At 36.9% G+C, this 14,796-nt stretch overlaps 1 protein-coding gene across 1 annotated transcript; it reads right to left on the reverse strand.

Moving 5' to 3' along the window:
• Nucleotides 1–2,757: 2,757 nt before the first annotated feature.
• Nucleotides 2,758–13,199, reverse strand: LOC136810123 (E3 ubiquitin-protein ligase CBL-B-B-like). The gene is given in 7 exon segments (XM_067066691.1): nt 2,758–4,590; nt 5,270–5,532; nt 5,962–6,057; nt 6,060–6,196; nt 6,475–6,612; nt 7,281–7,562; nt 12,620–13,199. Coding segments are annotated over 7 exon segments (3,303 nt in total). The 5' UTR covers nt 13,174–13,199.
• Nucleotides 13,200–14,796: the final 1,597 nt, after the last annotated feature.

Below are 14,796 nucleotides of genomic sequence, written 5' to 3' on the forward strand. Positions count from 1 at the left end.
CTTGTCTAATTTTAAAAATTTTTTAGAGGACCCTAGAAGATATAAACAGTGAAAACATGGATGGAGAAGAAATTTTTAGAATTGAGACGAGCCCATCTAGAGGAAAGCTTCTTAAACATCAAAATATTGATTTTGTCGATTACTCAAAAATCCTTGTTTGGCTTTCAACATACAAGATGACGTCATCGATATCTAGAAAGAAAACAATAAAATTCATTTAAGTGGTTGGTCTGTCAAGCGATTTGAATGGATCGAATTGAGTTCCATCAAGGAATCTCGAAAGCTTAAGATACCACGCCTAGCAAGTAATAAGTATGTATCTCTGAGCCAGTAAAACATGAAACACAGCTTACTTAATATTAATTACCTCATGTTTTCTATTAATGTTTTCCATGAAACCACCTCGCTTTTCACCAGTAATGACGATTTTAAACTAAAGTCTGTCTCAAAATAATTCGCAGCTGAGACAAAAATGCCTGTAACTTTTGATAGAATTTGAATGAAGTTGCGATTTTGTGCTCGTTGAAAAGATATTTCTTAGTGGAATATTATTAAGCAAAAAATAATTTTTTTTAAATATTCATTCAATGAAAAGATACCACACAAAGTTTGTTATTGGTTGATCGTCAAAAGGCTGTTTTTTTGTCGTTTTTTACTACTTTAGAGAGTCAACCAGCAATAGTTTTTGTTTGATATCTTTTGATTGAATGAATATTTTTGAAAATTTTTTTCACAGTGATGATGATCTAAGATTGAAGAATCACTCATGTGGAACTGGTAATCATACCACATTTCCACAAGAAGTTGATTTTTTTTCTTCTTCATTTTCATTTTCATTTTTCTTTTTTTCCAATTGTTTTTGCTTGATAATATTCCACTCACAAAAATCTTTTCAACGAGCACAAAATCCTAACTTGATTCGAATTCTATCAAAGATTACAGCCATTTTTGTCTCAGCTGCAAATTATTTTGAGACAGACTTCAAATTTGTCACTACTGGCAAAAACCGAGGTGCTTCCGTAGACAACATTACATAATGAATATCTTGAAAAATGAAACATTTAGAAATGAACAAAACAATGGAATTTCGTTTTAATAATCATCAACCGGTACTTCGGATTGTGAGCGCTTTAGATACAAAATATTAATAAGCCAACTAGAATGTTTTCAAAATAATTAATAATAATAATAATAAATTGTTTCTTTTACAAAATCAAAACTTCCCAAAAAAAATTGAAAAACTAAACTTGATGGAAAAAACAACAGGGAAACCATTTTCAATCATCAATCCCTATTTTTCTCGAACATTAATTCATAGTTTGTACAAGCAGTGACTTTTCGTGGAACTATTTATTAATTACATTAAGAAGCCTCGTTAAGAAGCATATTACTATAGTAATTCATTCTTCCCAAGATGAATTGCTTGAATTTTGTTCCCGTTTTCAAGAAAAATTAACTCAAAAGTGCGACGTGGCGAGGCTACTAAAGATGTTCGTGACGCAATAATTACAAAGTCCATTCTATCAGTCCGAAGAAAGATCGATCGTTCGATTGAATATGAGACAAATTCAAAATGGTTTCCACTGTTCTCTCGTAAAAGAATGCATTGAAATATTTACAAGAATATGGAAAATTTCTAAAAGAAAGAATTAACAAAAGAGACATGTTGCTAGTGAGGGTGACCAAATTTCGTAAAAGTGACTTACTTAAGTATGTTTTTAGGAAATTCTACAAAACTCAAAATTACCTTACCAACGAAGTATTTATTTTTAGTTATATCCCTTTACGCTCAAGATCGATGTTTCAAAATGTTAGGGCTTCCAATTTTGTCGGAATCAACTTTACTATCAGTAGACTCGAACATTTCTATCATCCATTGTCAAATTTACAGACCGGAATATTGTAGAATATTTCGCAAGAAATGAAAACAAAAAAAGTTTACTAAAAAAGCAAATAATTTCGAATAAGGCTCATAAAAACTGGCAATAAAAGCTGAATTAAATCGTCATCAAAAATAAATCGAAAAAAAGTTAAAGAAATTTGTATACAAAATAATTCTTTCATCTAAAATTTACAAAAATTATCAATAATTTCAACCCCTCAAGGTGATGCAGTAAGGCCCACGCCACCCTCCATCAAATTTAATAACATTGAAGGATTACTTTTAGACCATTTTAACCATTGAGTTTCAAGCCCAAAAGGCTATAGGCGAGACTCCTGGATGGGAAATGAAACCACTTATTTCCGATCCAGAACGCCCGCGCGTAGTTTTTACACAAAAGCCGGATTGAAACTGAAATCTATCGCTAGATTTCAAAAAATGTAGTAGTCCTCCAAAACAAAGGAACCGCTGATTACGGCGCGTTCTATGCGCGTTTTGGATGGGAAATAAGTAGCTTCAATTTATCTTGCCTGAGAAGGGTTAAAGTTTCGCCCTTCGGGCTTGAAACTCAATGCTTTTAACTCTCTTCAGACAAAGGGCTTCCCCAATTTTCTATTATAAGAGTCGCAGAAAAAAGTTTTTTCAAAGTTTTTTTTTCAAACAGTTCGGCTAAACCTTCGGAAATAAGAACAAAAAGAGTTAGTGAAAAACGGTACTTCTGATTTTGAGAGTTCTGAAACGTTAGATCTATCATGAGACTACAAGGCATCTGTTGTAAAATAGCTGTACTCCTGACAATTCTTAAAAAAATAATTTAAACAAAAAACCTGAAAAATCTCAACCAAACTTCAAGCCAACAAATTGTAACCTCCTTATCATTTATTATGCGAAAATTCTTTTAAAATATTTCGAGCGATAGCAAAATTATTATCAGCGACCTTCAACGCTTTTCGAATGTCTTCTCTTGAATATCCCTGACTCATTAAAATTGCGTAATCTTCTTCGTAATGTTTCATGGAAGTATCAGGCCGCCCTCCTGTCCGCCCGGAGGGAAGGGGTGGAAGGGTGGAAGATACACCCGTATGGTTTTGATTATGATGTAAATCCATTAGACTGGCACTCGAATCAATACTTTCGTGTGATTTTTTGGTTTCTGCAGACTTTTTTTGGATAATCAGTTGACCGTTGCGGTAAAGCAGGCGGGGGCGGTGAGAGGAGGCGGGTGCTTCTGTTACATCACCTTTCCGATTAAAAAACTCATCATCGGAAAAGGGGTCTTTAGTTTCGGTGTATTTAGCGAATTCTGATGACGGAGTAGAAGCTTCATCCGAGCTGACTGGGCTCCATTTTGCGGCGGCTACTTCGACAGTCGGAGTGTGGATGACCGGCACCGGTGCGTCGTAATCGTCAACGGCGTCGCTGTCCGAATCGTCGTCGTTATCGAAATCATGACAAGAAACAATGTCACCGCTTACGAAATTATTCGATTCAATTGGATAATAGACATCACTTTGTTTACGGTTGGGTGGTATGTCACCATCTTTCGCGTCGTCAAGGAGATTCACTTTGAGCATGTCTTCAACCAGTTTCGTTTTCTCATCATCAAATGGAGATAACTCAACCTTTTCATCCAATTCCACGATGTCGGACTTGTGGCAATCTAATCCATAATCGGGTGTCACCAAACCCCCTATTTTATTTTTTTGGGCGGTTTTAGGGTGGGTAGGGTGGGAGGTAGGGGCGTCACTATCACTAGTAGATCCTGGCCGACTTCCTGGAATGACAGATAAGGTGTTCGGACGTTGGACCCTGTTCTCGACTCCATTGGGCCCTGGTGGTAATGGGACTGGCCTGTTGGGGTCCAGTTTCGAACGATTCGGTATGGGTTTTGTAGACTTTGAATCGGAGTGTTCTAGAGACTCGATAGAATTGCTTTTGTCATCCTTTCCAGAGATTTGCGGAAGTAAGAAAGCTGATGATGAATTAAAAATGGGTTCATAACATTTGTTTTTGGTGACACTAAGAGATCGTTGAAGTGGCGGCACCTCCTCAAAGTCGCCTTCGTCGTACGATTTGTCTAACTGGTCGTCCGATCGCGTACGTCGATGTAGACTCGATTTGTGCACTTGAAAACGCGCCGTTTCTTTCAGACTCCCGGATGTCTTACGTTCTATCTGGTTCGGTAAAGGAGAGGCCGTATTTCTTGGCGGTGGGCGGTTCGGTCGCTTATTACGGGCGGGAAGGGGCGGTAATTCGTTGTTTTGATCCATGTCAGAAAACGGAGTAGCATTATCGACGGGTGTGTGTCGGAGAAGAGACGAGTTCCCATTGTAAGGTTTGGGAATGGGTGGAAGGTCGTCTGGACTTTGTCGACGTGTTGTTGAGGGGCTCCCTCCAGGTGTGTGGCAGGGTGACGCTCTTGGCGAGTTGAAAGGAGAAGCTTTGGGCGAAGAGGTGGGCGTCCACCGAGGCGACTGACTGTGCCATATACCCTCCATGGTAGGTTGCCGTGACGGTAAGGGAGGAGGGCTTAGAATGACAGGAGGACTTAACTGTCGACTGTTCACCGAATTTATTGGATTGAGTGAACCAGATAGCAGGATGGTTTCAGCGATTTCGTTTTTACGAGATGTATCATATGCATTGTTAGATGTTTGTTGTTCTTGTGGTGTATGTTGCTGTTGTTGTGTGGTAGATGGGTGTGGTCCCTGTTGTCAAGAAGAAGAATAAGAAGAAATGTGATTGGTTGACTGACTGTCACCATGGTTACTAGGGGTGGTGTAAGGAGTATGAGTGGTTATGTGAGTTAGTTGAAGTTATGAAGGATGGTTAGACGTTCTTCTTGGCGGTAGCGGTGGCGGGGAGTCGCCCTGGAGATGGAGAGAGAAAAAGAGAAACATCTTACTAAAGAATAGATTGTGTAAGCATCCTATGAGGCTTCAAAAAGTACATTTATCTTCCTTGAGAATAAAAAATTTTTTTGAATGTTTTCATTTTTCGTGTTAATAGTTAAGGGCTGGTGGTGCTGGGGAAGGAAAGACAACCGATTTTCATAATTTTTCCTGATGGATTAAAAAAAACGAATTTTCCTGGAAAAAGTGTCAACAGTTTCTGAAAAAGAGGGTCCTTTTGCATTTTGCAAAAAAGAATTAGGGCTGTATCATTTTTCTCTAAAAGTTATTGTTAGTTCTTAACAAGCATTTTACTAAAAATCCCCGAAGATTTCATTGCCTGTCGGTTTTTTTTTATGTGACACTGCAAGGGCTTCACTTCATATTCTTTAACCCCTTTTCTTTATCATAATGGCTTATTAAATGAGCCAAAAAAGTTGTACCATCCCTTAGGACAAAGATGTAGAACCTAGAAGATTTACAATATATACTTTACCTGAGGCCTCGTAAAATTTTGTGGCTCAGATTTTTGAAAATTGCGCGGTGGAAGTTTCTCGGCCGGACGGGCGCCATTTGGTGGCGATATTTTCCGTTGTAAGTGATCGTTCGAGGTATGACCACTGAAGGGCGCTTTCATCAGCTCAGCGGGCGTGGAGGGCGTTGAAACATTTGCTTTTTTTTCTTCTGTTGATTTCTTGTTGAAAGGATCGATAACGATATTTTCAATCCCTTTGATGTCGGAGCGGCAGAAGGGACAACCTACAAGAAAACAAGAAGGAATAACTTTGAATTTAGAAATTGTTAACATATAAGTTTAGACACTTGTTGATATCTGAGCTCTAGTTTAGACGGCTGACTTTCTACCCTGTCTATTCTAATTGTTAGAGAGAGATTGAAAGAAATCATTTGACGTCAAAAGAGGGCATTGCATTGACATGGAGATTTCAGAGCCGAAGTATCCCTACTCACTCCAACAACGATGTCATTATAAAGCAGTATCTTAAAAGTCGTTGTTTTGCATAATGTGCACCACTGCAATGACTTCACGAAATTATGCAACTTTTCTGTTTTTGTTCCACCCGATACGTCACTTTTTCTATTGTTTAAGTGACGTATTAGGTGGAAAATTTAAAAAGTTTTCAGAAGACTCTCCAGTGGTGCATATCATGAATATGGCGTTATCCTTACCAGTGCCTCCCGTGTCTTGCCAATGTCTCAAACAAGCTTGACACATCAAATGACCGCATGGTTCTATTTTCGTATCCTTGTCGTTTTCAGCACAATCTTGCACAACTGAAACGTGGAACCCATTTCGACGTAGATTTCATATTGTTCACAAGTGACTTGAATATGTTGTTGTTTGGTTTCAACAAGGTACGGCGAAAGGTCTGGGTTTTGTTCTTTGCCGTTCGGAAAAAGATATCTGAAGTAACCGGAAATAAATCTCATTACACTCTTTTTTTATAAGAATGACGTTATAAGCATACTTAAGGTCGAATTCGGTAAAAAAATAAGCATAATGCTAAGCATATCTCCAAGCTGAAATGCAAAAAAAAAAATGTGCAGCTCTCCCTAAAACGCTGACCTTCTTTAGCTGCTTGAGCTTTTTTAGAGCAAAGAGACTCTTAGGTTAGAATTGGTCCAGACATAAACTAGTGACCATACTGAAAACCTTATTCAATTGGAATTCGATCAACCTACATTCCGTCCCTAGCACCATCCACCAGAGCTTGCATCAATGTTTTATGTTGTGGTATGGTTTGTAAGATTGCTCCTTCCTGGGTCACATAACCGATGGCCCATTGACCCAACCTCGTACATGACAGTCGGAAGATGTAGCTGGAAATAATAGAAAATATATTTTGTACTTTTTCGTTATTTATTAAAAAGATGCACTTATGTAAGGTGACGTATTAAAAACTCTGAAGAAAGGTACAACAAATACGTCATATTGCATAAAAACGCATAAAGCGCATCTTTTTGAATTTCATTTAATTTTCGAATTCTTGAGATATTTTGGTCTAAATATTGAAAATTATCGATATTTTTTGCTGAGTCAGCTGTTTTTCAGCATATTTACCCACCTGAAAATTGAAATATCTCAAGATCAGAACATCGAAAGTCAACAAACCATACCATTTTCAGATACTACTAATTCAGGGCTATCCAGTTGTGGGAATGATTTTTTATGAAAATGCTCTCAGAAAAATGCTGACGTCATCGGAAAACGCCTTATAAATGCCATTTCTCGGCACCAGGTGGTCGAAACTTAACAAATAATCTTTTTTTCACACTGAATCCGTTGGTAGCATCAGATATTTGATTTTCAGACCTCGAAAAAACCGTTAGTAAAGGGGGAGGGGAGAGGGACCCTTGATAAGTTCTATCGATTAACTAAAAATCGATTCACTCGAAAACTGCAGGAGATTCGAAGGGCAATTTTTGAGAGAATAACAAGAACGTTGACACAGACTTGAATAGCTAAGAGGAACAACCTAAATACTCACCTCCCTGGCTTGCTAATGTATCGATTTAATGTTTCTTTGACTTCATCGTACGTCAGAAAAGCCATGTACCCTGGATGCGTGACCGCCAAAAGGTTCCAATTACTAATAATAGTAGACCAAGGTGTGAAGAGTCTTGTAAAAACGTCGAATTCGAATATAGAGATGTGTTCGTTGACAACAAAATCTAGTGTTGTTTTCAATGCAATGGCTTCTAGGTTTGAACCAATGGGATGAACGAATTGAAGGTGCTCTCGAAACATTTTCCATGGCACGATTGTACGACTGAAAGAAACAAAAAGGTCAATTGTTATTGACAGTGCGAAAAATGAAAGAGCTCTAACTGAATTAAATGAGAAATAACTATAAGTAGTATGCTCCATTCGTGGAACCTGGCTGATTCATCTGTTCTGTTTTACTATTTTTAGTCTAAATGGTTTAGCCCCCCCCCCCCCTAAGGGGGTACATTCTATGGAACTGGCTGATTCATCTGTTCTGTTTTACTATTTGCTAACTGGAGCTCAAAGTTATAGAGAGCATTCTTCAAACTTTCCCAAGCAAGAAAATGTGAAACAGTTTAAGGTTTGCACCACATTCGGGACAATGATGAAGTTTAGCGCTCACTTTGTTTTCACACAGCATATTTTCAGAATCTTGCATTAAATTTACTTTCAATCGAGTGTTTGTCTGAAAACCAGGTAGTTCTATGTGTTTTGAATTGGAAATAACCGACTTCATTTACCATTTAAGGGATTCCTCTCTGGCCCCTTGGGATTTAAAACTCATAAGATTCATGAGGACTTTCCTAAGTCTTAAAAATTCAACCACAAATATTACGGACAGACCAACTGGATAGATATCTTTTTATAAAGATGTGAACAGAACATATCATTGATGGTCACCATTCTTTGTAAATATGTTAGCTTATAATCTTGGACTGTAGGGTTGTCAACCAAAGTTGGTTAGACATTTAGAAAATTATACCTTAAGGGAAGAAATTTTGGTGTGCACTTAATTTGGCGGATTTGGTCAGATCCCCCAAATTAAGTTCCTGCCAAATTTAATTTTTTCCACCAACCACCAAATTAAATTCCCATCAAATTTGAATTACTGTATTTATTCCCCAAAAGACTTTTAACAGGTTTTTTCTTATTAATGGGGTTTCTTGGTCAATTCCCGCCAAAGTTTCTTCCCTTAAGAAGGTACTAAAAACAGCTTAGCCACTAAAAGCGACTTAAACAGGCCTATAATAAGTCTTTAGTAAATTTGTTTGATCATTGCCACCTTATCAGCAAAAGTTTCCTTGGGGAATATTTTTCCCTGACAAATAATTATCCCGATGAAAAACCTTATTTTTAAATTAAATTTACTGAAAAAAACGGGCTCGCTGGCAATAATATTTTTCAATGGAAAGTCAATGAAAGAAGACAAAGAAAAGACAATGAAAAAATGTACATTTTGAGGTTGTAAGCCTTGAACCAAAGTATCTTCAAAAATCGACAGCAAACAAGGATGAACAGTTCGATAAAAAACAAGAAACCAACAAGGCCAGTTTAATAAAAAATGTTGTTAAAGAATGAAATTAATAAAGATGGAAAAATAAATTATTTTTGAAAAATACCCCAGGAAAAATTTTCATCTGGGAAAAGTGAAAAAAAATTTAGTGACGAAAATTTTTTCCCCAATCCTATTCTCATGATATATTTTTTATGCCAACCTGAAAAGTGAAAAAAAATTTTCCTCTAAAGTTCTGGAGATTTATGCAAACACTGGGGTATTTTGTTTTATGATGTAAATCCATGCGAAAAACTCTCAGAAACGTGAAATAATGATCTTAAATGAGTTAGAGTCACAAATTTTGCAAAATGTCAACAACGTAAAACAGAGTTTCTATACTAAATTTAGTTTTTGTACAAGGCTTCTGCAAATTAGAGCTCATTAGCAATTTTAATGTAAAGTTTTCAGTCTATAGACCTTTTGCTATGCACGATACCATTTTGACTATATTATAAATTAGCCGTGCAAAAATAGCCTGATAGCAGACCAATTTTCACATGTTTGATTTTTATCTTACTGTGTTTCATTTAACAAATAACAGCATCTACGCGCCAAGCTTAAAAGTACGGTACACATACAAACATTAGGTTAGTCCAAAATGTTGAATAGCCTAGTGAAGGTGTATGTACTTTTTAGCCTGGTGTGCGGACACTGGTTGGCAAAATATATCATACTCCAGGATGCAAGTGAAATTTTTCAATCTGCGGACCTAGACGAGGGTTCCATTACTATCACTTAGGGTTAAAGTTGGAGCTCGACAGTCACAATATAAGGCTGAAGGCCTTCTTAGGGGCATTAGTACCGTAGGGATACTTGTAGGGGCACCGGTAGGGTTGGGAGCTATGTTTATTAAGGTCTGTAAATTACATGCTATAAGTATTTGTGAATGACAGCTTTCTGCCGCGTCTTGTTGATGCAATCGGTTAGGGATTGGGTTTGTAAACCAAGGTTGTTTGTATTTGGTAGTTCAAGCCGAGGTAGGACTCAGGAGACCTATTTCACCTATAAGGACAAATTTTAGAAAAAATTACTGATTTTGAAAGTCAGAAAATCAGGATAGAAAATACCATGAAGTCGGGTAACTTGCATCAGTGGAGGGAAACTTGCATAGTCATCAAATGCCTGACCAACCAAAGCAGCAACTTTCAAAACAAATGTTACAGTGCAAGAACTACCCAGCTCCGCTCCCGGCCCTACTCTACCATTTTAGAATCTCATATTTGCCGCGCAATATTTTTGGCAAGTTACTTGCCGACAGAATCACGGGTAAATAAAACAGCTTGGTTGGAAAATAAAAAATCATCCTAAATCATAAATTTTAAGATGGCGGGAACTCAATTGTCTGCTGGACATGTAATCTCAAATTTAATAATGAATATATTAAACATAATTATGCATGACATCACATTCATGACTAGGAGAGCTTGTCTTTGATTTAACTTTGTATTTTAATGACCAGCCAGATCATTCAGTTGAGGGCTATGCATGTTAGCCTCCACTGATGTAAGTTACCTGATCTCACGGTAGGAAAGTAGAAAATAGGGTGAAAATAAGAGACAATGCATCCTGACAGGCTAGCTCTAAAGCTCTAAAACAGCATCTAATAACATGAAAACCAGAATATGATTTTTAAATGGGAATCAAAACTATAAAGTGCACTTGCAAACATCAATTTGTCAGATCTAACAAAATTAATAACCACACTGTCATCATTGACAATAAAACAAACGATTTTCTGTCAAGAGTCTTGTAAACATTCCAAAAACTTCCATCGAAATGATCTGCCACAGCTAAGCCTACCATTTTTAGCGTGGTCCGAGGACGAGGCCGAGAACGCTTGCAGAACGCCGCAAGCTCCCTAGCTTATACTAGATGTCACCTGCGTTTTTTTACACAATTAAGAAACGAGATGAAAAATCCCGGTTTTTAGTGAAGTACTTGAAGTACTAGAAAAGTTTTATTTTTTCCTGCTCTATTAACATACTGAATTTGAAAGATCTTCTATGTGGCGTTTTTTTTGCAAACTTCAAAAAGCTGATTTTTGTCCTGCTTTTGCGGGACTTTGGCTTAAGTGCTTGGCTGCAGCATAGGGTACAAAGTCCAAATATGCGTTTTCCGTAATTTTTGTATGAAGAGTTAGGTCTAGACGGCAATCACAAATATCTTTGTTGCGCGTCGCCTGACCGACTCTCAAAAATTGAGTAGAATTGAGTCGGTGAGTCGGTAAATTTGTCGGACTTTTTCTGTCAATGACCTTTCCTTCATTCGAAAATTTTATTATTGCCGATTTTTTGTGAGCGATTTCTAGCGCATTCGCAGCATTTTGACTTTGTTTATCATTACAATTACATGCGCTATTTTGGGGTCGGAGGTCACAGTGTTCAAAGGTCATAATTTTAAACCACCCATTACACTCCAAAAATGGATGGAAAAATGGAAACCCGAAAATTCTTACGACCAACTGAACCGACGAGGATGCGAAATGAAGATATTTGTGATTGTCGCCCTATACTGCCTGGAGTATGAATGATATCGTTTACCAACCGCGGACACTGGTATAGCAAAATCAATATATACAGAACATGGGATTGTCGATATCTGGCCTGTATTTTCTCTTACTGTTTAATCACTTTGACAACAATTTGTTTTGATACTTCAACCAAGCAAGTTTATCAATCAAACTTTTACCATCCCATTATCACAACTAAATGTATTTTTAAAGCATTTCAAAGGCACATAATTTGAAGAAGTAATTAACAATTTAATCACACACGCTGCTCTTGACAGTTACATCAAAATGCCTCGAAAATGTCAATATGAAAATTGCGTAATCAGAGAACGTATGTCTCGCTCATTATAAGAAGGCCGAGACAAACTTTCAATAATTGGATTGTAACATCGAGTTAAGTCTCTTTTGTTAAGTCACCAGGGGTAAATAAAACAGACCTTGATACATTTATTGTTCGTTTCAACTTGACCATTTGTTTAAATCTCAGCCTCCTAAATATTTGGGGTAGGTAAAATATGTACAAAGAAATTCATACTTTTCCAACCCGGCCAATCTTTAAAAAAGAAGCGAACAATAAAATGTAATTACCCTTTCCAAATAAACCTCTTCGGTGGCGAGCGTAGTCTACTCTGACGTAATTGTAAAATTCATGTAAATGGGAGTTTGACATAGTAATGTAATGTTGTTTGGGGAATTATGAAGTTCTCTGGGATTTCGATTGCATTTATTCAGGTTGATTTTTTATGACTTCTAATGGTACTTTTTCTAACGAGTTTGATTACTCTGTTCTCACACTTATGTCTTTTTTTTTCGCATCCTTTTCCGTGATTACTTTTTTTTATATTTTTAAAGACAGGTAAGAAGGCATATTGATGTAACTGCTTGACGCCATCTCAATTTTCCACGGAAGAACAGACTTTTTTATATCTGTGTTCTGACGCTTACGCAAATGCGCAGACAAATGGAAAGATTTGTTCTTTTTGCGGTGTGAAAGCCTACCTGGTCAAAGTAGCGTATTCATATCATTTGCTATCTACGATTTGCGGTTATGTTAATTAAATGACTTTGGAGGTTTGGTGAAATGAAAATGGTGGCCGAATTGCGTCAGATAGTCCAAAGTTAGAGCTGCTGACAGTACTCCAAAAAAGGGAAACACCATATATACTTCCTGACTCAAAATACTGTAATTGGAAAATTAAGAAAAACTATCAGTTGATCCAACGACGCAAACATTAAGTTTATATTTGTATTTGTAATTGTGACCTAAAAAATATACCTTGTTCCGAAAGATTGATTCCAAAATTCAGCTGCATCTGATTTGGTTATCTTGAAATTACTACCAATATAAACCCCATTCGGAAATATAGCTTTTAAATCTGTCAGCATGTGACTAAATATCAGACTAAGTTTTGTAAGTTTCCTTCGAGAATTGTCTTTTTCATCAAAAATTCTTTGACCACTATCTTTGAAAAGTCTGATGACTTGTTTACACTTTCGTTCCAAATTATCAACATAAATTTTAAAGTATTCACACTCATTTAATATATGTAATTTTTCCTCATAATGTTGTAGTATTAGTTTCAAATGCTGATGAGTATCTGGTAGAATATCCAACATGAACGGTGGCGAGTTCTTTAAATTCAACTTGGTATTCTGACAAAACCGTGAAACTTTGTCCAAACTTTTCCATGCTTTATCAAAAGTTCGTTTATCAACAACAGTCCTTGTGGTAGAAGCTACAGCAGAAGATAGTGATTCAGATATCTTTGAGAAAAAAGATTTAAATCCTTCATGTCCTCTCCCCTCGTCATCCACACTCGCAGCCGCCATCTTGAATTTCTTCTGACCAAAGCCAAAAGTAAACATAAGGAGCGAGAAGCGAGTGCAATTTTTTTTACCGAACACCGACAATTTTAATCATGTGACCAATTTAAGATCTAACGACTCCCGACAAATGTTAACGAATATTAAACGACGTCCAACTTTTGCCCCACTTGACCCAAAAATCTAATTATCAATCATAAAACACAAAATTTCATAAAAAGTTGATATGATCGACACAATTAGATTTGAACTTTATCACCACTCATTATTTCTTTGGTATTCGATACTTTCGCCCACTCGTTATTTTCAAACATGGTTTTTTGTCCTGTTGAGTGAAAGCATCCTTATTAAATTGAAAACTTTTGTTAGATGACTGAAAATGACGTCATCTCTTATAATTTGATAACTATAGCATGTTCTAAATCAAGAAGTTCACACAAAGAGATAAATAGCATTTCCTTCAATAACCCGTCTACGCATCTTTTGACGAAAATACAGCTGAACTAAACTACAGGGCAATCTACGATCTACAAGGTATGTTTGCTTTCAAAAAGTTGAATTACAATTCGACATTTGGACTCTCAAAGCAAGAGAAACAGGACTGTGTACAAATATACCCCCATTAAAATAACGATCTTAAGCTCTAATGAAAACCGCACTCGAATTCAACCATACTAGAGTAGGGGGAGCTCTAGATTAGTATGGTATCGATAACAGAAGTGAAACCAACCCCCTAGTGTTGTGATGGATCCCGCTGAGGATGACTTCATTTGTTTTTCCACCTAACGGATGAATCACCGCTATAGCGAGTTTATGTATTCGAGATAAATCGAGGGGGACAGTATAAAGCAAAGTTGACATGTCTCCAAAATCACCGTCCACTTTGCTCAACGAAGGTAAAAACACCAAACCGTCGTCTGTTTAGGTGACTATATCGATAGAGCCGTACATGAACTATCGACTTTGTTTTGTATCATTTCACTTACCGTCGCCCTCGATATCCTCCGATACATAAACTCGGTAGTATTGACGTCTAGACAGAGCACGCAAAGACTAATTGAATGCTTGAAAAAACTTTAGAGGATGGATTGGAAAAGCAGTGTTTCTCCGAATAAAAATAAAAGCAACCGTGTTTGATTCAAGTATTGAAATAAAAAATTTCCTTCTTGGTTCGAAATATTTCCGTGTTATAAAAGAATGATTTTGAGTCTTCGCCTGTCGCCATTTTTATTGGCACAGTGTGAGCACTGGTTATACAACAAAATTGTAATACGACAATCAAATCTTTTTTATGCTGATTGGGTGTCCGTCGTAGGGCATGGGAGGGCGTGGGATGAATTAGACAACCACAACAAGGTGGTTGATGGATTCTTAGAATCTAACAAATTGAAATTTTCGATAAGAGATCAGTGTTTGTCATGGGAGTGTTGTTTAGAAGTTTGAAGTACGTGTCCTTGTGTTGTGATACATGAACAAAGATATCTTTTGATGACGACACGACGAAATGACATTTTTGAAATATTTGAGATGATTTCATCCGAGACCTCATTTGCTAGTTTCTGTTCGCGGAATTAATCAGTAATGAGATACATACGTGAGTTGATTGTTATTGCTTGTTTTGTGGTTTAG

Source organism: Clytia hemisphaerica, unplaced genomic scaffold, assembly GCF_902728285.1.
Source record: "Clytia hemisphaerica strain Z4C2 unplaced genomic scaffold, Clytia hemisphaerica genome assembly, whole genome shotgun sequence".
Taxonomy (NCBI): domain Eukaryota; kingdom Metazoa; phylum Cnidaria; class Hydrozoa; order Leptothecata; family Clytiidae; genus Clytia; species Clytia hemisphaerica.